The following is a 24,487-nucleotide window of genomic DNA, read 5'->3' on the forward strand; positions in this document are numbered from 1 at the left end:
TCAACTACACAATAAAGTAGTTTGATCTACGCTGACTAGGAAGCGAACCAGGAACCTTGTTGCTAGTTGCCCAAAAATAAGCTTAATTATTCTTAAAGCCTAGAATCATTTTTTGAATTTGGCCTTGAATGGCTGCTGGTACCCTTTAAGACTGCAACAACCTTTTCATTGTGTGAGATGCTTTCAAGATGCTTATTTCAGTTTTTTATGCAGCTTGGGTTTTATTTATGTATTACATCAAGTCAGTTGGTTTTGGATTCTGTTCTTGATCTGACATTGAAAACAAGAGTTTCTCTGGGTTTGTTATGGCATTGTTTAAGAAACAGTCAATGTTAACAAGTGTTAAAATTGAGTAAAGTGATAGGATTTGTGTGGCAGTGTTAGCAAAACCCCAGAGTGAGGGGCATGAATAATTAAACAAAGACTTCCTTGGTGTTTTAAATGAAAGATGCCTTTTGCAAGAGTAAGGCTAGGATGTGTCTGGTTTACACCTAAGGAGGTTAAACTACTTGGGTGTGTTAGTATGCATGTATGGTGAACTTTGTAGGTCCACAGAAAGAACACATAACACATAACTACACACAACATCAACATTAACACAAAATGCACACCATCAACCACGCCAAAGTATTCTTACCCAGAGAGCTATAAAACTGCTATGAGAACTGTTGTGGCTAAATACACCCTTAGCCTTACAAAAACCCCACATTTTCCACATCCTATAAATGCAAATGAAACTTTAACTTTCACATGAACTGTTTTACTTTAATTCTATTTTAGAATAGATGATTTATGTTGGATTCTTGTTTTGTGTATTTAACTTCCTCAAAAATACATTTAATGTTAGAGTTTATTTTCATACACCCCTCACCCTTTCTTAAGCTAAATTCTTACATACATCTTGCATGCATTAATAATTACTTTAGCTTTGCTAGAGTAAAAACAGCGCAGAGCTTAGTTTGAAGGAAAAAAGGTTCAGCAGACAGGACTTTTATGGCCTCAAAGCCTGAGAGGTATTCATGCTAGCTGAATTGCCTTGTTTAGTTAGCAAATGACTCAGCATCAAGGCAGAAAGTTAAAGAATCAGGTTCTGGACAACTAGTGGAGTAAAGAGCAGGCAGATGCTAGCAGGAAAAAAGGTAGGGGTAGAATTTGATTGGTTTTTTTTTTAACACAGTGTCACAGTCTATGCCCGAGGCTAATTTTTAAGCTAATGAGCCATTAGCTAAGCTAACCTAAAGTGGCTGTGGTCAGCACACAAATGCTAGCAAATACATAAATAAGTCAATACCAGATTTAACCTCTCTAAATTACTAGGACTTTTTGGCCAGCCAATCTTAAAAAATAGTCATACAACAAACTATGTAACCATGTAAAATGGCTGGCAGGTAAAAGAAAAACCACTACTGAAAACACATGGGAAGGCTGGAATGCTGACACGAGGGACAAGATGAACTGGCAGGGAAGGAAAGGACTGGGGAGACTAAACACTGTGGGGAAGGGGAGACAATGAGACACAGAGATGGAGGAGAAACACATGTGGAAATAATAAGTGCAGGAAACAGGTAGGGATGGGAGGGAAGGAGGGATGTGGAAGATCCCACAGAGAGGCACAAGGTAAGTATACAAAATAACATAATGATGATTTAAATAAAAACTGAAAATACTTGAAATTAATCTGTAGATATGACAGTTCAAAACATCTTGTCCTGCAATCAAACATGCATGATAGATTTGGTTGTTTAAAATGCAGTACTGATGATGGGTGTCCCTTCAACTCTTTGGCCTTCACCGTCTGCATCCTTAATTTTTCCAGCCCCACCTTCATTTATCCGAGAGCCATCAGATGTGGCACTGGACATTGGCTCTAATGTGACCCTGCACTGCTCTACCAAGGGTCACCCAGAGCCACAGGTCAGCTGGAGGAGAGAGGATGGACTTCCCATTTTCCACACGCCACGCACACATGGCACTGTCACACAGAGCCGGGGAGGTCTACAAATCACCAGTAAGTTTATTAGTCAGGTGTGTGCTCACATATAACATTGATATGCTAAAGGTTTCAGGCCTTAATGTTGTTATTTCTTTCAGGCCTGTGGGTGGATGATGAGGCAGTGTACATCTGTGAAGCTCAAAACCAATTTGGCAGGATTCAGGCTGAGGCTAGAGTCACTGTGACTGGATTGGGTGAGTGCAAAAGCTTTCAAGGTTCACATCTGTCTCTCTTTATATTCTATATCCATGTCACGTTTTAGGTTAGCTAAAGCTAACCTCACATGGCAGATATGCTACGGAGATACGTTATCTATGTGGCTAAATTAGCTTTAGCTGCATTTGCTAAAGCTGACATTGCTGAAGCTGATGTTGCTAGAGCTGAAGTTGTTAAAGCCGACGTTGCTAAACCTAACTTAGTTACAATGGCTAAAGTAGTAACATTAACTATGTAGCAAACGTAGCTATGCTAGCTGTAGCTAAAGCTAACATAGCTAAAGCGAGCCATTGTTCATGTGACTAATTCTATGCATAATTTAATTTCGGATTAGACCTCTAAATTTCTCATTTATGACATTTTGCTGAGTCTGTGATGTTTGCATTGTGGTTGTTTCATGAATGGAACTGTAAGACATTTTTTTATGAATAAAGATTTGAAAAAAAAAACACCTAAAACTGGAAATATGTTGTACCAGCAAATTATGGCATTTCCTTTCTGAGATATGGTATATATGCACTGCCTCAGATGAACGGTCTGTGAGAGTGCAGCCAGACCTCTCTCAATTTTTGTTCAAGGTGATATTTTTTACTACGATATCAGTTACTACTAATTGATAATCCAGATCCACAAATATGGAGTCTCCATTTTATTTGGATCCTGTAAATAAAAGTTAAGCCTATTTTATGCCTCTGTGTTAATAGTGCATTGTAGCTACGCTATAGTAGCCTATGTTGTTGTGATCACTATGTTACAGTGGTGTGTCAACATCCTTCATCAAACCTTGCCCAGATGCTACTCAGCAGTGCAATTTTCTTGCCAGTGCCTGTTCTTGTTGCTACATTCCCATTGGCTTGTGGTAACTGAGGCCAAGCATACTATGTTGAAGTTGGATATTGATAAATAATGAGCAGCAATTGATGAAACTGCAGATACTGCAAAGAACAAAGGCAAGATTATAATCAAAAGGAGATGAAAAATATGGCCGCTGAATCAATTGAGGCAGAGGACAAGGGAATGATTTGCACTTATTCAGGCACTGAGAGAGGCATTGATAAGGAAATGCAGGTGTCATATTTTCAGATGTTGGCAAGTAGATGTAAATAATCTCATTGTTATCTGCAACCATTTGTCTTATACTAGAGGTATACAATACGTCTGTAGACTGTAACAAGTGCTAATCAGGGGACCAATCACAGGGCCTGCAGGCTGTGGTGTTTCTGCATAAAGATACATTTTTGAGTGGTTCAGGGCTACGTCCTGTGGTACAGCTTCATTGCAGAAGAACCAATCAGGCTTTAGACCCTCTTTGAATTATTCAAAAGGATGGATGAAATTTAAGTTAGGGTCATAATGGCTTGCATACAAAAAGTTCAGGGTAAAATGCTGACAGAGCCATGTCTGTCTGGAAACACTGTAAAACCTAGCCTTGCACAGTGATTAAAAAAATAAAAACATGCTGAAATTCCCTTTTGCTTAACAGGTATTTTTTCTGAATCCCTCTGCTCTAATATCATGTCTCTTTTCATGTCCAGTGTTTTTCCTGAGGTATACTTACTGTAGCCTTGATTACCTACATGTGTCTGAATGTCTCTGTGGATGTGTGGGTTCCCTTTCAGTCTTTCCACAGAAGTGTGAGTTCATTAGCACATTTCAGCGAGTATGTTTGAACACATGTGCCTTGTTAGCCACTGTTTCTGTTCCATGGTTTTCTCTACAGTGGAAACACAGTGAGCTCTTCTATGTGGGCCAAAGGTTAGACACAACAGACCCACCCAGCAGATGACTTGCATTACTGCCCCACTGCCCCATTTCCCAAATGACTGTCTGTTCCCATGAGTCATATACGCCCGATACAGAAGCACATGTAAAGTAGCGTCTTTGGAAAAACAGTGCAAGTGGAGAATAATGAAGCTGCCATATGGCCTGTTTGTGTTTATGTGTATGTGAGGTTTTATTCCCAGGCGGTCAGGGTGGTCGTCAAGTTTCCTTGAAGACACCCTGTTGTCTATCAAAGCCCCCACCCATGACATCAGCCTCATCAGCCAGACTGTTTGGCCATGTCATTAAGCTAGTGTGTATTTGTATGTATGTTGTGTAAAAGTATACCAATGCAAGACAAGAAAACAGGTGTGTTGATGCATTAGCAGCTTTACTGTAAATGTTGTCATTGCAACCAAGCATCCCATATAGGTTGTTTGCAGTCATGTGATCCCGATAGAATGCCAGATGGGGAGCAGAAGTGAAGAGCTGATGTTAGGAAAGAATGGGAACTGAGGAAAATTAGTATATTCTTCAGGATATTTACACACAAATGTGTAACATTTACTGCATTTAGCTTCAATTCTGAGATTTTTAAAGTTTGATTGTAGCAGTTATTTGGGTCCTCTATGCTTTCACACATAACTTTACCTGCAGATGTCTTTGGTCTCTTAGCACAGAAAAGGCTTCTACTCTTAAATTGTGTATCAGAACAGAATCAAACATCCACAAAATATTTATAAAGCTCTCTGTTGATATGACACTACTTTGTCATTTTCTTGAGCATTTCCCTTTCATCACTGTTGAGTTATATATGTTTGTACATGTAATTGTTGCTTTGTATCTGTAGTCCCACCCGTCATTGCAATGAGTCCGACTGTGCTCAGTGTGATCGAGGATCAGCAGATGACTTTGCCCTGTGTGCTTCTGGCTGGGAACCCGCTACCTGAGAGGCAATGGCTGCACAACTATGGCTTGGTAAGTGCTCACAGGAGAAGCTGTACGTTTTTGTGTGTTTGCCATATCTTTATAATAAACCTGATAAGTCTTGAATTTTACACAAAAATCTTTCAGGTGACCTCTGACCAATATGTGACAGTGAGAAGGGATGGGAGTTTGCACATTGAGAGAGTCCGCCTAGAAGACGCAGGGGACTACACCTGTTTGGCTGAAAGTGTCGTTGGAGCCACAAACCATACTACCACTGTCTTCGTCTATGGTACATAACAGGAACATTTATAAAAAACAACCAGAAACACTTACAAAAATAGGATAACACAACTTTTAAATGCACCTTATGAGGTTTTTGAGGGGTATAATGTGTATTATACCTGCAAATATACATTTTTTTCTCACCTTTGTAAATGTGACAGACCCCACACATGGCAACAATAATGATGGATTAAACTGTTCTGCTCATGATTAGAATCCATGGAGCATGCACTCTGCTATGCTTGGTGGTTCCCCCACACAGTGTGGCCTTTGGCTCCTTTCTCTCATGTCTCCCCCACTCTCTCATCCCTGTTTCCTTCTCTATGCACAATCTTCATCTCTAAAACTAGAGGCATAAAAAGACCCACAATGTATATCTATACCAAAATCAACAAGCTGGTCTTCTGTTTTTTGTTTCATCTAACGTTTTCTTACGTGTTGACGGATGTTGTCATGGCTGTGTTGGCTTTGCTTCTGCTTTAAGTCAGCTTGCTTTCTGATTGGCTTTCCATTTTATCTAAAATCCAGAAAGCATGCACTCTGCTTTACTTTGTTTTCCCCACACAACAGGATTTCTGATGGTAAATATTAAACATGTTTGATATTTCTTATTACAAATTGGAGTGTATCTGTCTTCTGAGCAGATCAGGGAGGGTAAAATTGTTCTCAACAATCCTCATAAAACAAAGAAATCAGGCAAGATAATCTTTTAAATCATCTGTTAATCAAGCCTTTGGTGACTTTGGTCAGAAGGGGAAGGTCTTGGCACAGTTACCTTGTAATGTTTACTCTGCTTAATTGAGATGACAGAGGGCAAGCACCCATTTATGACACACAATTTTCAAAACAGATGTTACATGAAACAGAACACGAGAGGTAAAGAAGCCGATTCTAAACATAATTAAATGATGATTATTTTAATTCTATAAGTCCTTAGAAATATTTAAAACAATAAAAAATGAGCATATATTATTCATTCAGGGAGTCCAAGTGCTGTCATTTCATTGAGATCAGCTGATCTCGTACAAGCCCTCATCAGCTGACGGCCAGTTGATTCATGCTGAGCTTTCTCTTGGCTAATCACACTCATACAGCCGTATACAAGCTTCTCTGGCATGTCTTCTCTTTCCCACCACTGCAAGCTGCTTTTGCAACCCTCCTCCACCCCAGCTCCTCATTTATGGTACATCTGACTTCATCAATGTCATTCTTTTGGTATTGATACCTGCTCTGCTCTGTTTTTTTCCTGTTTCTCTCCCTGCCTCAGGCTTTCCTTGTAGGCAGAGGAAGGGTGGGAATGTGTTAAAGCCTGATACTTTCTACGAAGGCTTGTGGTAGGACGGGGGCATCTCAGAACAGCCATACCGCCATTTAAAAATAACGACAATAAATGCATGATCATAGCTGCTGATAAAATAAAACCATTAATGACTTTAATGACATAGCTTTGCAAAGCAGAAGTAAAAGTACAGTCAAAAAAGAGAAAAAAAGAGATAAAAGCTAATTTTGCTCAAGTTTGAATGCTTAACTTTAAGTCCCTAGTTCAACAGTTTTCAGAATTATTTAATAATTGGTTTGTACCTAACTACATTGTAGTCACATACAGAAGTTTAAAGTTCTGTATTGTTAAGATTGTGCTGTGTTGGGCCCTTAGGGCTTGATATTATGTAATATTTTCATGAAGAATATAGGACAAATGTAGTTTAATCAAGTTCAAATTATATGATTGTAGCTTAAAAAACCCTTTACTTTGCTCACAATAAATATGGCAATAGGAAATTGCAATTTCCACTAGTAAAAGCACAGGTGTAATCAATAATAAAGACAGTTTTATTTCATGTAGTAGAGCTAGGTTGAGGATTCTGATTCCGTGTCCACAGTGACAATTAGTGGGCTAAACTGTCCTTAATTATTTTAAACATCTCTATTTTTTTTTTTAATTTTGTTTAATGAAAATGTTGTTGTCTGTGAGTTATCAAACATTACTTCCATCTTTCCTCTTTCTTTCTTTTTTTCTCTTCTCCACCTTTTGTTGTTACCAGTCATAAAGGTCTCCTTTTCACTTAACTGCTGTCTCCGTGTGAGTTGGATTATCTTTGAGGTTGCAAAAAACAGGAGCAGCTGAAGGTAATATTAGAGTTTGGAGCTGAGTTAGAGAGGAAAATGTGTTATCCATTTCTACTTTGGTCAGTGTTTGCCAGATTCTACCACCTCAAATATGAACAGTCTGCAGGATGTCCAATGTAGCAGTGCTTAAAATTAGGCCAGTGCAGTTTAGATGCAAGGACACAAAAAAGCTGAAAACTTTCAGTGATACAGTTCATTGTAAAGATGAAATTACTATGAAGAATAACAAATGCCTGTCATTGATCCTTGTTAAAGTAATGCACACATGAATAGTGTAGGGGAAAGCGTGTATTGGGTTCACATTGTGTGATTTAGTTGTTTACTTGAAGCCTAGAGAAGATGCTCCAGGCCTCCAAGGGCTGATCTTTTCTGCAGATATTTAGGGGTCATTACAAAAAAGACAGATGCTAAAGGAGTGCAAAACAGGACAGGAAAGTGGAAAAAATATCTTCACTGACAGCTGTATATTGATGCCACGCACAGCAAGAAAGTGTTACACGATACATCCACTCAATAATAGGGACAGATTAATTTTTGAGGTATTTATTCAGGAATTAAAACAATTACAACTTACTCCACTTTCTTTTTTTCTACTTTTTCCAGTTATTCCCACCATTCAGCACGGCCCTCAGGTGTTCAGCACAATCGAGGGGTCACCCATCGTTCTTCCTTGCCATGCCAGTGGAGTACCTGCTCCTGAAATCACCTGGACCAAGGTGTGTATCTGCATTACCCCTCTTAAGTACAAAAGAAAGTTCTGAATTTATCACAGCAGTACCTCACCTAAGACACAACACCACCCATGAGGGGGTGGCTTCCTAGGGCCAAGACGGGGGGGGGGGGGGGCATCGTTTGGGAAAGGGTGACTGGATGAACATTCTGTCTGTCACATCTTTATGGGCCAATCAGGGCAATAAATCAGGTGACGTCACCCCTACCGAAGGAGTAAACTCCATATAGAACTGCATATTGCGAACCACGGCAACTGTGGACATGTCAGCACACGACTTTTGCCGTTGTTTAAAAGAAAACACCTCAATGCTGTTATTTGTTCTTCTTTCAATGAAGAAATGTCATAGAGTTCTGATAAAACTAGCGCTTTAGTGACATCCACACTAATTTCTTCCGCCATAATTGCACCGGCCTCTTGTTGCTGTTTGCTTACATCACGACTCCATTGCACCTGAAAGTACTGCCCCTTGACGCTGATTGGTCCTGTCACTTTCTAACCAGGTCCAAACGGTCCAGATGAGAGCTTTGCAAGATGGATGCCAGTGAGAAACACGGAAACAGGCATATCCATCTGCTTTGCGAGGTTATTGATATCATCAATAAATCACAACTGGGGAGGGCCCATTCTCTGGGTTTTTCAGGAGCCCAGCCAGTTCTGTGGGCAAGCCTGCAGAGACATGCAGTATTTATGGATGCTCAATTGTTAAAGTATGAAATACCATGCCAACCAGAAGTAATATTTTCTGACTGATGGTTTTAACAAAGCTCTGTCAATGTGATCTGGTTAGAAAATAGCACATAACAGGAAATGCCTATTTAAGGGTCCATATTGCTGCCTCATGTGCAGCTCTGTAAAACCTCCCTACCTGCATCCACAGGCCCGTACAGAGTGCTAAATCTTCAGTCGTGTGTTAGTGCGCACTATAAACCTGTATGGGTCCCTTCTTCTTCTTCCACCTTTTCCTCTAGTTTCCTGGAGCTGTAAAAATGCTGCCTTCAAAGTAAATAGGGCTTCAGGGACGTATGAAACTAAAGTGTGCTAAGTTTTATACCAGCTGAGAAGATGTGATTCCTTCTGATTTCTTTGCTGTTCTGTACAACATCGATAAGTCAAGATAAGCTATCAATGTCAGATCCAAAAGGACAGCCCAGAGATGACACAATCCTCACGCAATGACATCACATTTTTGAGTTATGATTTGTAGGAGTGTGTAATTTTTATTTACAGCCTCTTTATTTAACTGCAGGGAAGAAAAGCAAATCATAAATTCAGGAAGACTGAATGAGACAAACCATGACTCCCACCTCTTTCTGGAGGTACCATGCCAAATGTTTATAAAGTTAATGAAACAAACTCTGGCCTCTGCCCTTTCCCTGCTGTGATTTGTTCTTCAGGGTGGAGAGCTTCTGTACTTGGGTGGTCCAGCTTTCTCCCTGGATTCTGATGGCAGCCTTCTCATCGCCTCCTCCTCTGGAAACGAGACTGGAGAGTTCATCTGTACAGCTACCAATCCTGCGGGCTTCGCCTCCAAGAAGGTCCAACTCACCGTCTATGGTAAACCTCAGCACCACTTCAAAGTTAAAGTTTTTACATAGATTAATGAGCAAAAGTTGCATTTAACTCAAAAGCATCAAACTTGAATCAATTCTGGAGTATATTATTTGTCATTGGCTTTGTGAAGATACATGACAGGCGATACCACCTCTACTTACGCAACCAAACCTCTTAATGAGCCATGAAACTGGTGGATTTTTAGAGACAATAACAGAATAAACGGATGTGCTGAAAACTAGTGATACCCACCTATGTGGCTGAATGGTGTCCAATATTTTGTCTTATCTTTGAGCATTTTTATTTAAAATGTTTGTTTTGTTTTTTGGTTTGCATGTGTTTTTAAACATCAGTCAGTTATTTGGTTTCAGTGATGAACTTATTGCCAATAATACCTGATCATTAAAATCTAGGTTATAATTCAATGGGAACTATGAGTTTGCATCTATGCAGGATGACCTAACAGCAGATTATCCTCCACTTTCAGCCTTACCTGGTACTTGCTTTTAAACATTGTTGGTGCCATAAACCTGCTCTTGCACAGGTTGTCTTAGTATTTACAGTGCTAAATGTCTCAGTTAATTTCAGTGCCTGGACTTCCTTTTACTTCTTGTCAAAAAATTCCCCTGGTTTGGTCACTGGACTTAGTGCTTTTGTCCTGATATGAGCCCAGGGTTTACACAGCCTCATGCTTTCATTAGCTTACTGTCCTCACATTATTCAGTATACCATCCCTCTGCAAAGTAGCCCAGAAATTAAATGTAAAAATATAGTTTTCACATTGCAGGCAATGCTAATGACTCTGTATGTTTTTTAATATATGCAGATCTGGATTCTTTATATATTCTATGTAATGCTAGATTAAGGAACTAAAGATGCCATTAATGATAGAGGGCCACCATCAACAACCCCATTGAAAATAAATTCAAATTTAGCCTCCTTATCCTTCTGTAATCTTCTTTTGCATTTGTCTTATGCATGTCTGACTTTCCCATGTATGCATATCTGTCCAGTTCGTCCTAGATCCAATGCTGGTGATTCTGGAGGCTCAGATAACCCGATGAAAATGTCAGTGATTGAGGGTGAGGATGCCATCTTGCCCTGTGAGGTCAGCAGTGTGCCACCCCCCACCATCAGCTGGGCCAAAGAGAGGCAGCTCATCTCCCCGTTCTCTCCAAGGTATGAAAACAAGGCTGTGCACTGATGCTTTGTGTAAATAGTCTATCAGCCCCTTTTTATTTTGCTGGAAAACATTATGGATGTTATTCCTTATTATGATAATGCATATTTCATTGCACTGATAATCACTTCCCCAGACTATGGTTAAACATTGGTTTAATCATATTATCTTGTCTTAATAGCTCATACACTTTTTCAGGACTAAGAGAACCTCATGTCATTCTGCACTGCTGTACAGTCTCTGTGCTGTTTATTGCCTCAGGGTATAGTTTGTTGTTTTTATAGGATAACTGAGTAATCGTCTCTGTGATCTATTTTACCTGCTGTGTGCCTGCCATAGGATCTGTAATTATGGTCAGTGGTAGATTAGTGAGAATACCTACAGTATCTGTTAGCAAGTCTCTAAGTGGAAAAAAAAACATTGTGGTCTCTTGTATTTTTATTAGGAAACAATGACTGTTACCCTGAATTTGTTACAGTTTAGTTTATTGCTATTTGTGTTTACCTCTCAGGCACACACAACTTCCCTCTGGCTCTATGAAGATCTCTGAGACCAGAGTGTCAGACGGTGGACTTTATGTGTGTGTTGCATCCAATATCGCAGGAAACTTAACACAGTATGTTCAGCTGAGTATTTTGGGTAAGTTAAAAAAACACAAATACAAATTCTCTTTTTGACATTTGTTGTGCAAGTGATTCTTTCTTTTATCCACTTTATTTCAGCGGTTGTTTTGAAAGAAAGAAATATTCACTGTAGTAAATACTGCTTCATCTTGCTAAAGTTATTATTAGCTGAAAGTTATAAATGGTATTTTCTGTAATGCTTAGTAACTATTGCTCCAGTTGTGGTGATAATAACATGACAAAGTTGAATTTATGTCTTTAAAAATGTTTTAAACTTGCTGTTCACTGTATAAATGCCTCAGGGATGTGGTTCTTTCAATATGGATTTACTATTAATTCTTAATACAATATTTGAGATTTACCAAACTGAGGAGTTGACAACTTGATACATGTATAAAAATATCAATAGAATTCCCACATTTACAAGGGATTAGTTGGTAAAATAAGAATTTTACCAAACCCACAAACTAAGTAGAGAAATATTAATGTTCTGACTGGTGTCCAAAGCAAGGTTATCATAGTTAACCAAAACTAAGTAAATAACTAAAACTAAAATGTGAAAATCCTTTTAGCCTTGTTTTTTGCATATTATAAAATTTTTTGTTTAAGGGAAAAAGCCTTCCAAACCTATCTGGCTCTATGTGAAAAGGTAAATCACACAATATAAATTTGATTTCATGTGCCCCTCCAACTACACAACAGGCCCCAGCCTGGCCCCCCTAAAAATTTAGGTCTAGAACCGCCACTGCTGCCAGACCTGTTGAATCACTAAGAAATCACTGAAATAGAACCTGTCTGATAAAGTGAAGTCGGCTGAAAGATCTCATAAAGCAACACATGCGGACATTGTTAGGACTTCAAGAACAGATGAGCAACAAAGTCATTAACATTTTTCTGTTTGGAGAGGAAAACAAAGCTATTTCTAAGGCTTCTGGGACTTTAGCAAGCCATGATGAGAGTCATTATCCACAAATAGAGAAAACTTGGAACACCTTGAACCTTTCTCGGAGTAGCTGGCTTATCAAAATTATTTCAAGAGTGGATCATTGTCTCATCCAGGTGGTCACAAAAGAACCCAGAAAAACATCTAAAGACCTTCAGGCCTCACTGGCCCCAGGTAAAGTCAGTCTTCATGACTCAACAATAAGTAAGAGACTGGGGAAACATGGCATCCATGGAAGAGTTTCAAGGCCACAAAGGCTCGTCCCACATCTGCTAAGAAACATGATGATCCATAAGACTTGGGAATATATTCTGTAGACTGACGAGACACAAGCTGTACTTTTTGGAAGGTGTGCAGTTGTTACATCTAGTGTAAAACTAACACAGCATTTCATAATAAAGGATATCATACCAACAACGGTCAAACATGGTGGTGGTAGTGTGATGGCCTTGGGCTGCTTTGCTGCTTCAGGACCTGGATGACTTGGTGTAATTGATGGAACCATTAATTCTGATCTCTATCAGAAAATCCTGACGAAGAATGAATGGCCATCAATTGGTGACCTCAAGCTCAAGACCACCTGGTTATAGAGCGGGAGAATGATCTGAAACACAACAGCAAGCCCACCTCTGAATGGCTTAAAAACTACAAAAGAAGGTTTTGGAGTGGCCTAGTCAAAGTCCGGACTTAAATCTGATGGAGATGCTGCTGCATGACCTTAAACAGCTGTTCACGTTTAAACCCTCCACTGTGGCTGAATTAAAACATTTCTGCAAAGAAGAATGGGCTAAAATTCCTCCACATGTGTGGATGTGAAAGATTCATTGCCAGTTATTGCCAATGCTTGCTTGCAGATGATGCCGCTAAGGGCGGCACAGCCTGGGTAGATTTGGTTGTCGTTTTCCCCTTAAAGATTTAAATCACCACTTAAAAACTGCATTTTCTAATTAATTGGGTTGTCTAATATTAAAAATAATTTGATGATCTGAAACATTCAAGTGTGAAAAATATGCAAAAATAATAAATCAGGGAGGAAGCTAACGCTTTTTCACAGCACTGTATATGGTTTATTTACTGGGTGTTAGCAGGAGATACACAACAGTAACTAAGAATCTCTGATAACATATATAATATGAAGGTACACACAATGTATTAAAGCCTGTTATCTCTGTTCCTCTGTCATGTGTCCTGCAGTGCCCCCCAGTATCCAGGCTGGCCCAAGAGTAATGAAGATACAAGTGGGTCACCCGGTGGAGCTGCCCTGTGTGGTGATAGGGGTCCCAAGGCCCACACTCACCTGGACAAAGGATGGCAAAAGATTCCCAGTTTCACCTGATGGCAGCCTGGCATTGAAGAATGTGGGGCTGAATGATGAAGGAACATACACCTGCACAGCCACCAATATTGCAGGCAGAGACGAGGCTCGAGTACGGGTCCTGGTGCAAGGTTGGTTTTTAGTCTACACATCTGTTTATGTTAAATTAAACCAAAGGACAAAAACTAGTCACAGTTTTCTTCCTTTTTTTGCAAGTTTTACATTGACTGTTACAAATGCTTTTGCAGTGTGTGAGTAAGTTATTTTGTCATTGATTTTTTTATGTATATTCTTAGTACCCCCTGTGGTTGAAGTTTTGGAGCCCCCCTTCAATAGGCCCCTGCAGGAAAGAGTTGCAAACCAGCGTATTGCATTCCCATGTCCTGCCAAAGGTAAGGCAAATTGGTCACTCAACTTCTGTTTGCCTGTGAAGATTTACAGGAAATATTTACCCAGTCAACAAAAGTTAAAACCCTGAATCTGCAAAATTCTTTTCATGTTGTCCCTAGTTTTTATACCTCTATTTTTGTCCATGTTCAGGTCTTCCTAAGCCAGTGATTAGGTGGTTACGTAATGGCCAGGAGCTGACAGGTAATGAACCTGGTGTATCCATCTTGGAGGATGGCACGCTGCTGATTCTTGCCTCTCTGTCTCCACTGGACAATGGCGAGTATGTCTGTGCTGCGGCCAATGATGCTGGATCCACCGAGCAGAAGTATCAGCTCAAAGTCAATGGTGAGTGAATATTTTTTTTCTGGCTCTGACACGTAACTTTCTGACTAATTTACCACCTTAGGACTTTTGCTGACAAATCAATAGACTAAAGATTCCCCTTCTATTCTAAGTTGTCATATTTATGATTCTGTTTGGCTGTGCTTCAAGATTTTGAAAAAACTTGCCTCTTTAATATCTCCACAGTGCCCCCTGATTTCCGTGACAGTGACACTCCAGGAAACGTGTCGTTGATCCTAAGCCACTCCACCAGTTTGGTCTGTGATGTCACAGGAAGTCCAACCCCTGTCATCACCTGGTACAAGGATGGGTTTCCTGTAGGTGAAATTCCTATGATTTAACTGTTGACAAATTACTTTAAACTGATGACAGATGTCATGAATTTCATTGACAAAAATCTGCTGCTGTTGCTCCATAGCTGCTGGCTTAATGTGACTTATTGTCACTCAACATAAGCTCTTCAGTCTCAATCTTTCTCTTTAACTACTGTAAAATCCAGCATGTAAGACACTTTTAATAGCTTTTTATATCTAGAAAGTTTGCTGCATCCTGTAATCAGTGCAACCAGTATAAAGTGCAGCCACCAACATCATACATTGCACAAGACCTGATGCAACTGAAAATTCTCCCCATTCATTGTGTATAGCAAGTGGCCACTTCACGGCTCACAACCAGGTGTGCACCACTTTTTACTAGTTTTCTCCCCAAGTAGTTCCTAATCCTTCATGTAAAGATATCATAGAGCCACTGTTGAGTAAATACACCTAGTGATGCGTTTAAAAGACACCTCAGTTAAAGACACCTGACCTGCAGAGGTGGGCACAGTGACTTATGGACTATGAGCTCAACTACCGTAATATAGCTAGCAGGAGTGCAAACTCAATGGCATTAACAGATGGTACTAACAGAGCCATGCAGCTGTACAAAAGCTGCACATTGTGCACCTGGCTCAGCACATTAAAAATCACTGTACAGGAGGACACTTTAAATCTTTTTTACCTCCAGAAACGTCCCAAAAACAGACTGCAGTTGATATAATGATATGTATTAGAATCTCAATTTTAAGTTAATATTTAAAGGGAACAAGCAGGACACATAGTGTACACTCACAGCAAAGAAACATTTAGAGTTCAAGGTAACATTGTACCCCAATAGTACACCCAAACTATATTTTAATTGTTGTCTGCCCTCAAAAAAGGATTGCCTCATTAAATGAATTAATGCATAAAAGGCCCTTCATTTATCCATAAAAGTCCTCTTAATACTGAAGTAGCATGGATAACACTGTCCAAGTGAGCCAACCTTAAAACCACAGATGGCAGAATAATTATGATACACTGATGTGAGAACAGAGAGTTTGTGCTTACTTTAATGAGATGTCCCTGTTAGCTGGAAGACTTTTGTTACCTTGGCTGTTTGACCAAGATTTCCAGTAGATCATACCGGGAAATGACAGACTGCTTACTTTGATTCCTAAGTATTTGAAGAAGCCCCATCACTTCTTGAAGATTCCATGCCACTGTTTCTAGAAAGTGAAGTGCACTTCCTATAATTATTTCTCATCAAAATATGCCTGTTTGTTTTTAATAATACCTGAGTTTTTTTAGATCCCTTTAAAATTATATGTGAAAGTAAAAGTGTAATCTTTTGCTCAAAAACAGTATCTTCTAACCTAAAATGTAACTTATTATGCCACATGTCTGTATTTGAAAGCATTCATCCCTATCAACAGGTGGTTGCGAGTGACAACATCCAGATTCTTGACTTGGGAAAAACCCTGAAACTGTTGAAAGCTGCCACAACAGACGCTGGCAGCTACAGCTGTAAAGCCATCAACATCGCTGGCAGCACAGAAAAAGACTTTATAGTGGATATTCTGGGTGAGTAAGAGAAGTGAACAGTTGTCAGTGGAAACTTTGGGAGTTACTGTGAAGAAGCTGTGTACAGACTTCTGGACTGTTAACTCTTGTAAATCATAAAACTTCTCCTCCCTAAACATATGACTTTTTATTTCTGAGCTTTCCAAATGTATTAATTTTGTGATCAGTCAGCTTGTAAACAATAACACTCTCCCTCTGTGCTTAAGTTCCTCCAACCATTGATGGATCAAGCTCTTCTCAAGATATTTCAGCCATCGTCAAACAGGAGATCAGCCTGGAGTGCAAGGTGGAAGGAGTGCCCTTTCCCACAATCCAGTGGTACAAAGACAGAAAGTAAGTACCTCCCAGTATATTTAATCCCAAGACATTTTACAAAAAGAGCTGGTCTCTGCTAGACTGGTGTTATAAAGAACCAGCATTTATTCACCATGAGCAGAGAACATTAAGCAACAAAACTTCCTTTGGACAGGCAGAAGCCTGGAATCAGACTCACTCTGATCAGCCATCTGCTGCAACAGGAAGACTAAATGAGAGAAATGGAAAGAGACAAATTAAAAGAATGCAACAAAATCAATAGATGGTTCAGATTTATGGCTGCAATGTTTGTGATAATGGCAAAAGTAAGAGTATTATATGAATGAAAGTTTTGATTATAGATGAAGTCATTGAGGTTAATGTTGGTGCTACAAGCCATAGTAGACTATACAATGATATTATATGAGGAGGACTGATGATGTTAGTTAGAGCAGTTGAAGGGGAGTATCTCTAACATTAATCGGGGATTTCTTGGATCCTTAAAAAAATATTGATAAAGTCCCAAAAAGTGTGAAAATAGTGTTTTTTTTCTACATTTAAGCTAATAAAATGTCTAAGAAATTATTTTTTTCATGAGGTTCTTAGACTGTAGATCAGTGTTTCCCATCCATTTTTACTTGGATCCCCCTCTACATGTATTTAAGAAAAGCAGAGCCCCCCCAGGACCCAAGAGAGAAGAAAAAGTGACACACTGCCACTAAAAATCATCATAGATTTAATTGTTTCGCTGAAGAAACCCTTAAAAAGTCCTATGCATGCTTTTCTTTTTTAAAGACCTTTGTATAAACTGCTATGTAACTGCTTTAACATGGTTTTAGTCGATATTTGCAAATCTAATTTTGGCAGCCTCAGAGCAGACAAAGCCTCGTGCCGCCCCTAAGATCTTTGGTAAAAAAATCACTTTTCATAGTTCAGGTCTTATAAAGGTCTAAAAAAGTCTTAATCAACTTAATTTTCTATCTTTTGATCTAAAAAGGTCTAAATTTTGATTTTAAGAAGTGAGCTGCTATCTGTAAACATTTACATAAGAGTGTAATGTGCTTTGAATGACTGAGTTAAATTTTTTGTTGATAGGCTGGTGTTTCTTGGTGATCCCAACCTTGAGATTACAAACAGAGGTCAGGTTTTGAGGATAAAAAGTGCCCGTCTTGGGGACAAAGCACGCTACCAGTGTAGTGTCATGAACACGGCTGGAAAACAGACCAAAGACTTCAACCTCAGTGTTTATGGTGAGTGTAGATTTTCACATATCATACCCACTCAGATACTCTGTGCAAACCTGCTCTTTTTATATCTGTGTAAATATATTCTCATGCCAAAGTGTCACCAAATTAGGTTTTACATTTTATCATTCGTGTGCTCTTGTTCCAGTTCCCCCCTCAATTAAAGGTGGTAACTTAACGTCAGATGTCACCGCCCTGTTGGAAGCCATAGTTTCACTGGAGTGTGAAGCTCGTGGAGTCCCGAGTCCAACCATCACTTGGTACCGAAACGGTGAGGCCATCCTGTCCAACCGTCAGGCTCAGTATGTGGAGAGAGGACGCTATCTGAAGATCCCGCGGGTGCAGGCGTCTGACACTGGTCTGTACACCTGCAAGGTGACAAGTGTGGCTGGCAGCGCTGAGAAGAGCTTTGAACTGGACGTCTACTGTAAGAATTTGATGCCTGATCATTCACCAAGATTTTATTTGTCATATTAAAACATGTCATCTGAAACAATAGCTTAAGAAACTCATCACCGATGTGATGCAGAAGATATAAAACACATGTAGACTATATATCATCTTTTAAACTGTAGGAAGTGAGATCTCTGAACTTAAGCCCCCATTGTCTCTGCATTTGAAATCCTTCACATATGCGCTTATTATTGAATTAATCAGAGCTTTAAGGCATTTGGCCTCTCTCACAAACATAAGACCTTTGCAGCAGTCAACAATAATATCAAACAGCTGTAAATAGACAATAAACAATGGAGTTCAAAAAAGTTCCTTGATCCTTAAAGAGCACAGAAGTGGCTTCAAGCACAGAACCGTTTTACAAGTTGTTGGCTGATTGACCTTTTAATCTAAGATGTTAAAAGATATCCATCAAGTGCCTAAAGCTTTAACTTTCCCATTTGTTCTTTACTTTCCTGCCCCCTTCAGTGCCGCCCACCATTGCAGGGGGTGATGATGGGCCGACAGAGAGGAAAGTGGTCCTCAGTAAACCTCTGATCCTGGAGTGTGATGCAGCAGGGCACCCTCCCCCCTCCCTCACTTGGCTGAAGGATGGCGTTCCTGTGCGTGATGGTGAAAGTGTCCGTGTTCTCGATCAGGGGAGTAAGATAGAAATCATGTCAGCTGCCGTGTCAGACTCAGGACGATACATCTGTGTGGCAACAAGCATCGCTGGAGAGAAGGAGGTCAAATACGATGTTCGAGTTTTAGGTAAGAAAACATTATTTTTAAACTTACATAAATAATGTTATCTCTGGTACTAGCATGCATAGCACATTAAAAATTATTCATTATTAAGCTGTCCTATCAATATCCAAAGTTTGTTTCTGTTTCTTCATAGACTTCTTTGTACTTTTCTGCATTGAGTTACTTTTTAAAACCACAAAACTATTTTGTTAAGTGTTGTAGTTAAACATGTTTTATTAGCGAAAACAAAGATTAGATTTGTGTCCCATAATGAGCATAAAGACAATCAAAGTATTAAGTCCTCTCTGCTAACAAAGCATTTCCTGCAGCATTTGAGAAGCTGAGAATAGATTAAAATTGGGGAAAAAATCAATTGAAATCAATTATATAAAACAGTTCAGAGACAGAAACACCTTAGAAAAGATTTTGATTGAGAGACACCAAGTTTGAATTGTTTTATAGCTATTAAAGCCTGGCACATGCTGAAAGATTTTTAAAAATTTAACCATTTCTTCACTGTTAGTAACCCCACACACGGTGACATGTAATGAGAGATTTCACTATTTTGTTCTTAAAGTGTGTGATGTGCACCAAGATGACCAAGTAAGCACACCAAACACTAACAGATTCATTCACCACTGTCAAAACTTGCACAGCCAAATGCTACTTCAAAAAGATAATGTGGCTAGGTTAACATACACTTTAGAAGCAGTTTCAGCCCTGCTCCTCTTCTTGTTAGTTAGACTGTGGTATGTTTTAGAGGACATGTATAAACACTCATGTTGTTGCCACAAATCAACAAGTTTGTCCTTTATTTTTGATGCCCATCTCACTTTAAGCTTCATGCTTACTGTTGACGCTATGGCTGTCTTGATGTTCCCCCCACAATTTCTGATTGTAAATATTAAACATGTTTAATATTTACAATCTCTTGTCGGAGCAGCTCTGATCAAATTTTGAGCAGATCACAGAGGGAAATACAGTTTATCTTCCACTGATGCAGCTGACCTCAAAAAATCAGTGCTCCTCTTGATGGAAGTATGCTCAGTATGACTCCGAGGCAATCTTGTTAAGGATAGCTCATTTATGAAAGTTTTTCTGCACACCTACCATATCATGATTGTAAGTAAATGCCTGGCATAGCCTTATGCATTTTGTGGCTTTTTTTCAAAGCAAGCAAGTCTCTTTGTTCAAACCTAATCAAACAGCTACAGCCTTATTTTTTAGTTATCAACAATGTGTGACAGCCAGAAAATTGCACCGTTGTCGGCAGGATTCGAACCTGCGCGGGGAGACCCCAATGGATTTCTAGTCCATCGCCTTAACCACTCGGCCACGACAACTTGTGTGAAACCTGATCAGGCTGTGTTGATTTCGCTGAGTCTACACCATGTGTGCAGTCCTCATGGGAAACAGACACCTGCTGTTTCACGGTGGCTTTGCATGACTGACTGAAGTACTCATACAAGTCCTCACAAAATCCAGAAAACTCAGTTTAATATGTTTAAGAGCAGAGGGGACCCCAGGTGGAAGATGTAATCGCACGATCCTCATGACATTTTTACTTTTCCTATGGTGTAACTGTGAGCAGCAGGACTACATGAGAATTGTAACAAAATGCATTCAAAGATTTTAATGTTTCTAACAGTTTCTAACATCAAACATGCTTTGAAAGTTAGTGGAGATTTATATTTTTTTTTCAATGTTAGTTCCTCCATTTATTGATGGGGCTGATGACGTGACAGACAGCACAGTTACAATCAACACTCCTTTGGAGCTGGAGTGTCATGCTACTGGAACACCTGCACCTGTCATCACGTAAGATCTCCCTCCCATGGATACTGATAAACAGACATAAACAAACACTAATGCACATTCTCAGCAACACGTCTTATGTTTTTTAGGTGGTATAAAGATGGAAAGCCAGTCAGACAGGGTGAGGGGCTGCGGGTGGGAGCCAGTGGTCGACGGCTGATCATTTCCCGGGCTCAGGTCTCTGACACGGCTCGTTTTCAGTGTGTGGCCACAAATGAAGCAGGAGATAATGAGAGGGACTTCAATGTCGTTGTCCAAGGTAAAATATTCAAAGGAAAAAATATATTATGCTGTCTTCTGCCCACTTAAACACTAAAAGATTTCATTTTTTTATATGCAAACCAAAGGGAATCTCCCTCTTTGGGTAAATACTTCTCTGCATCATTGAAAATGTATCTTTCTTTTATTTGCTCATTTAAAGTGTCTTAGGATTAACTTTGTCCTCTCCATCATTCCAGTGCCTCCTTCTATTCGCACCACCGGGCCTGCAGAGCGATCAGTGGTTCTAAACAAGCAAATCAGTCTGGAGTGCATCTCCAGTGGCATCCCTGCTCCCAGCATTACGTGGCTTAAAGATGGCCGACCTGTCGACATAACACAGGGGCACCTTAAGGTTGGTTCCTTGTTCGACTAAATTCTACACAGCAAATACTGGGCTTTTAAACATTTTGAAGTTGATTTTAACTCCCATGGTGTGTATTTTAACTCCATTCTGAGTTAAATGGTCCTAACTGTTATTTGATTGTGTTGATTCATTAGTGTTAGTCCAACTCTATGGAGACTTATCTGATCGATGCCCATCGACATTCCAAATCTAGGATATGTGGGCAGAGTTTTCCTATCATGCCCTTGGGCAGTGTTTAGACATATTTAGAAGAGTTAATATGTGTTTAAATGTTTTCTGTTGTACAGTGATCACTGCTGAAATTCCTTTCTGGTCGATTGTGGGGGTTTTTATGCTTTTGCACCATCGGTGAAATTATCTAATGAATTACTCACTTCTTGTCTATTACAAGTTGTGTCTTTTAAGAGCATTATCTGATTTTGAGTATGTTTCTCTACTCTGTCCATGCCAGAGGCCACCCCACCTTGTCATGGGTGTTCAAAGACAATAAAGTGAGGTGGCAAAGACAATAAAGTATGAAAAGTGCGTAGCAATGTATCAGTAACACATGCTCTAAATACTTACATCAACACACAGTGAAAGGAACTAACATATTGTTGTGTTAGAAGCACATTTAGATATGTGATAAAATAACACTGTAGAAGCTGAAACCTTAATCCATGCCTTCATAACAACCACACTTGATTACTGCAATAGCATACTCTATGGTACATCTTCGAAGTCCTCAATAAACATTAGTATATCCAGAACACTGCAGCTTGCCCCCTCACCCTTTCACGCTCCTTTGACCACATCACTCCTGTCCCTCAAAACCTCCACTGGCTCTCTGTCCTATATCCTGTTCCTAAGTCCATCACAATCACAATCCTACCCATAGCTGCTGCTCAAACATTAACCACCTTTCTCCACTATTGGGGGGGCAGGGCCTTTTCTTAGCTGCTCCATCCCCTTGGAGTTTACTCCCTAAACATATCCAGGACTGCACAACACTATCCACATTTGAATCACTGCTCAAGACTCACCTTGTAGACAGGATTTTAATCAGTGGTTTTCATGTTGTTTTGTCACTTTCTGTTTATTTGTTTGCTTGCTTGTCTGTTGTGTTGGCTTTACATGTGTGTAATGTTGCTTTTCATGTGCCTTGGATCTTCTGAGCTCTTCTGTCTGTGTATGAGCTTTCGAACGAATACACGTACCTTTATACCCCTATTTCTATACATCAACACCTGTTACTCTGTCTTGTTGATTTAACAGCGTTCTGTGCCTTTTTTTAGCTGTTTGCTATCTTAAATTGTGACAGCCAGAAAAGCAGTGCAGCGTTGTCGGCAGGATTCGAACCTGCGCGGGGAGACCCCAATGGATTTCTAGTCCATCGCCTTAACCACTCGGCCACGACAACACATTCACCCTGGGGAGATTTTTTTCGTTTTTGCACGCTATGGCTGTGATTTGCACTGTAGCTTTGCAGTCTAAGCAAAACTTCCAAAACTGGAAAGGTTCTTAAAATAGTCGAAAAACCACATTTAGCATGAAAAGTAATTTCCAGTCTGACCTCACTGTGTTTGTGTATGTCACAGCTGGAGTCTGCAGGCAGATTGCTTAAGGTCAAAGCAGCAAGACTGGAGGATTCTGGGAAATACACCTGCTTGGCGACAAATGCAGCTGGTGAAACCCAACAGCACATACGGCTCAGTGTCCATGGTAACACTCTCTGTGTTTTTCTGTACGTTGTCTCAGTCATCTCCTGGTTTCTGTCATAAATATGATTCTCTTTGCTTCCCTATCGAGGGACTGGGTGGGGACAGGAGAATGTCTTATGATGAATTGTTGCTCTTATGTGTAATACTCTGCATGTCCTTCAGAACCTCCCAGTATTCCCAACTCTGGAGAGGTCATCAACCAGACTATCCTGTCAGGCTTCCCCACTGAGTTGGAGTGCAAGGCCACAGGCAGACCGTTACCTGGTAAGACAACTCACAAATGTTCTTCTCTCTCCTGCTGTGCATGCTCAGGCTCTGGGGCATATTTAACTCTGACTGCTGCTGAGTTGAAGTTGGCTGTGCTGTTTCTTTTCTTTATCTTAAACCATTAATGGAAGCGAGGAAAATTGATCTCAGATGACTCCCTACAAGCAGCTTCACTCTCTCCATGTTGCTTCTTTTTTCCCAGTCCTACACAGATAAGAAGTCACATACCAGTGTGATTTAACACTCTTAAATTGGGATGCCTTTTATCTAACAGCAGGTGTTCACTTGACTTCATACAAAAACTGTTTTGCTCCGTTGTTCAAAGCAGAAACAAAGATCTTTTTAAGTTTTTTTATTTCTCTTAAGTCACATGGTTAAACAGTCAAGACAAAACATTTAAAAGTATACATAAAGAGTAGTTTGTATTATCATTATGAGTGGGATTTTTCCAAACCTAGTCTGATGCATGAGATAATTCGGGAATTCACTTGTTGTTCTCATTCTTATAATTATTATCTTAAATAAGGCAGGTTAACTTTACTTTTGTTAGCTTTTTATTTTAACATAGCCTGTTTTTCATTGTTAGTTTTTGGAGAAAAAATAGGAAAAACCAGGTTGTTCATGACCAAAACATTACAAAATGCACAACCACAATTCTAAAAAAGTTGGGACACTTGGTAAAATACAAATAAAACAGAATGCAATGAATGCCAAATCTCATAAACTCATATTTTTCACAACAGAGCTTATCTATAAATATATTTTAAATTCATTTCACTTTTTTTCTGTTGGATGTTACTACCATAAATCCTCTTTCTTTTTGTAAAGCTCTTTGAATATCCTCTGTTCTTCAGCTATCACTTGGTACAAAGATGGCCGACCATTGACAAGTGCAGCAGGTGTGAGGATGCTGAAGCGAGGTCAGGTGCTGGAGATCGAACGGGCTCAACTGTCTGATGCTGGCATGTACAGATGTGTTGCCATTAACCTGGCTGGAATCGCTGAGATAACACACAACCTGCAGGTTTACGGTGGGTGACAATGTCATGACAGTAAATCCCTGTTATAAAGTGATAAGCTGTGACAGACTTAGAGAC

General features: G+C 39.7%; 1 protein-coding gene and 2 non-coding genes across 3 annotated transcripts in view; 1 reads left to right on the forward strand and 2 right to left on the reverse strand.

Annotated features, from left to right (window-relative positions):
• Positions 1 to 24,487, forward strand: part of hmcn1 (hemicentin 1) — a 120,873-nt gene that overhangs the window by 58,540 nt on the left and 37,846 nt on the right. Inside the window, exons 16-38 of the mRNA XM_041792071.1 lie at positions 1,817 to 2,008; positions 2,092 to 2,187; positions 4,821 to 4,948; positions 5,045 to 5,189; positions 7,913 to 8,025; positions 9,437 to 9,596; positions 10,607 to 10,772; positions 11,285 to 11,412; positions 13,534 to 13,785; positions 13,951 to 14,046; positions 14,195 to 14,389; positions 14,573 to 14,703; positions 16,119 to 16,266; positions 16,473 to 16,599; positions 17,656 to 17,810; positions 17,953 to 18,231; positions 18,726 to 19,007; positions 20,693 to 20,801; positions 20,888 to 21,057; positions 21,257 to 21,411; positions 23,001 to 23,124; positions 23,286 to 23,387; positions 24,245 to 24,421. Of these exons, the coding sequence (XP_041648005.1) occupies positions 1,817 to 2,008; positions 2,092 to 2,187; positions 4,821 to 4,948; positions 5,045 to 5,189; positions 7,913 to 8,025; positions 9,437 to 9,596; positions 10,607 to 10,772; positions 11,285 to 11,412; positions 13,534 to 13,785; positions 13,951 to 14,046; positions 14,195 to 14,389; positions 14,573 to 14,703; positions 16,119 to 16,266; positions 16,473 to 16,599; positions 17,656 to 17,810; positions 17,953 to 18,231; positions 18,726 to 19,007; positions 20,693 to 20,801; positions 20,888 to 21,057; positions 21,257 to 21,411; positions 23,001 to 23,124; positions 23,286 to 23,387; positions 24,245 to 24,421 (3,630 nt within the window). The remainder of the gene's footprint in view (positions 1 to 1,816; positions 2,009 to 2,091; positions 2,188 to 4,820; positions 4,949 to 5,044; positions 5,190 to 7,912; positions 8,026 to 9,436; positions 9,597 to 10,606; positions 10,773 to 11,284; positions 11,413 to 13,533; positions 13,786 to 13,950; positions 14,047 to 14,194; positions 14,390 to 14,572; positions 14,704 to 16,118; positions 16,267 to 16,472; positions 16,600 to 17,655; positions 17,811 to 17,952; positions 18,232 to 18,725; positions 19,008 to 20,692; positions 20,802 to 20,887; positions 21,058 to 21,256; positions 21,412 to 23,000; positions 23,125 to 23,285; positions 23,388 to 24,244; positions 24,422 to 24,487) is intronic.
• On the reverse strand, positions 20,245 to 20,326 carry trnas-aga. Its single transcript has one exon. It is a non-coding gene; the product is annotated as a tRNA-Ser (tRNA).
• trnas-aga lies at positions 22,741 to 22,822 on the reverse strand. Its single transcript has one exon. It is a non-coding gene; the product is annotated as a tRNA-Ser (tRNA).

Source organism: Cheilinus undulatus, linkage group 7, assembly GCF_018320785.1.
Source record: "Cheilinus undulatus linkage group 7, ASM1832078v1, whole genome shotgun sequence".
In the NCBI taxonomy this organism is placed as follows: domain Eukaryota; kingdom Metazoa; phylum Chordata; class Actinopteri; order Labriformes; family Labridae; genus Cheilinus; species Cheilinus undulatus.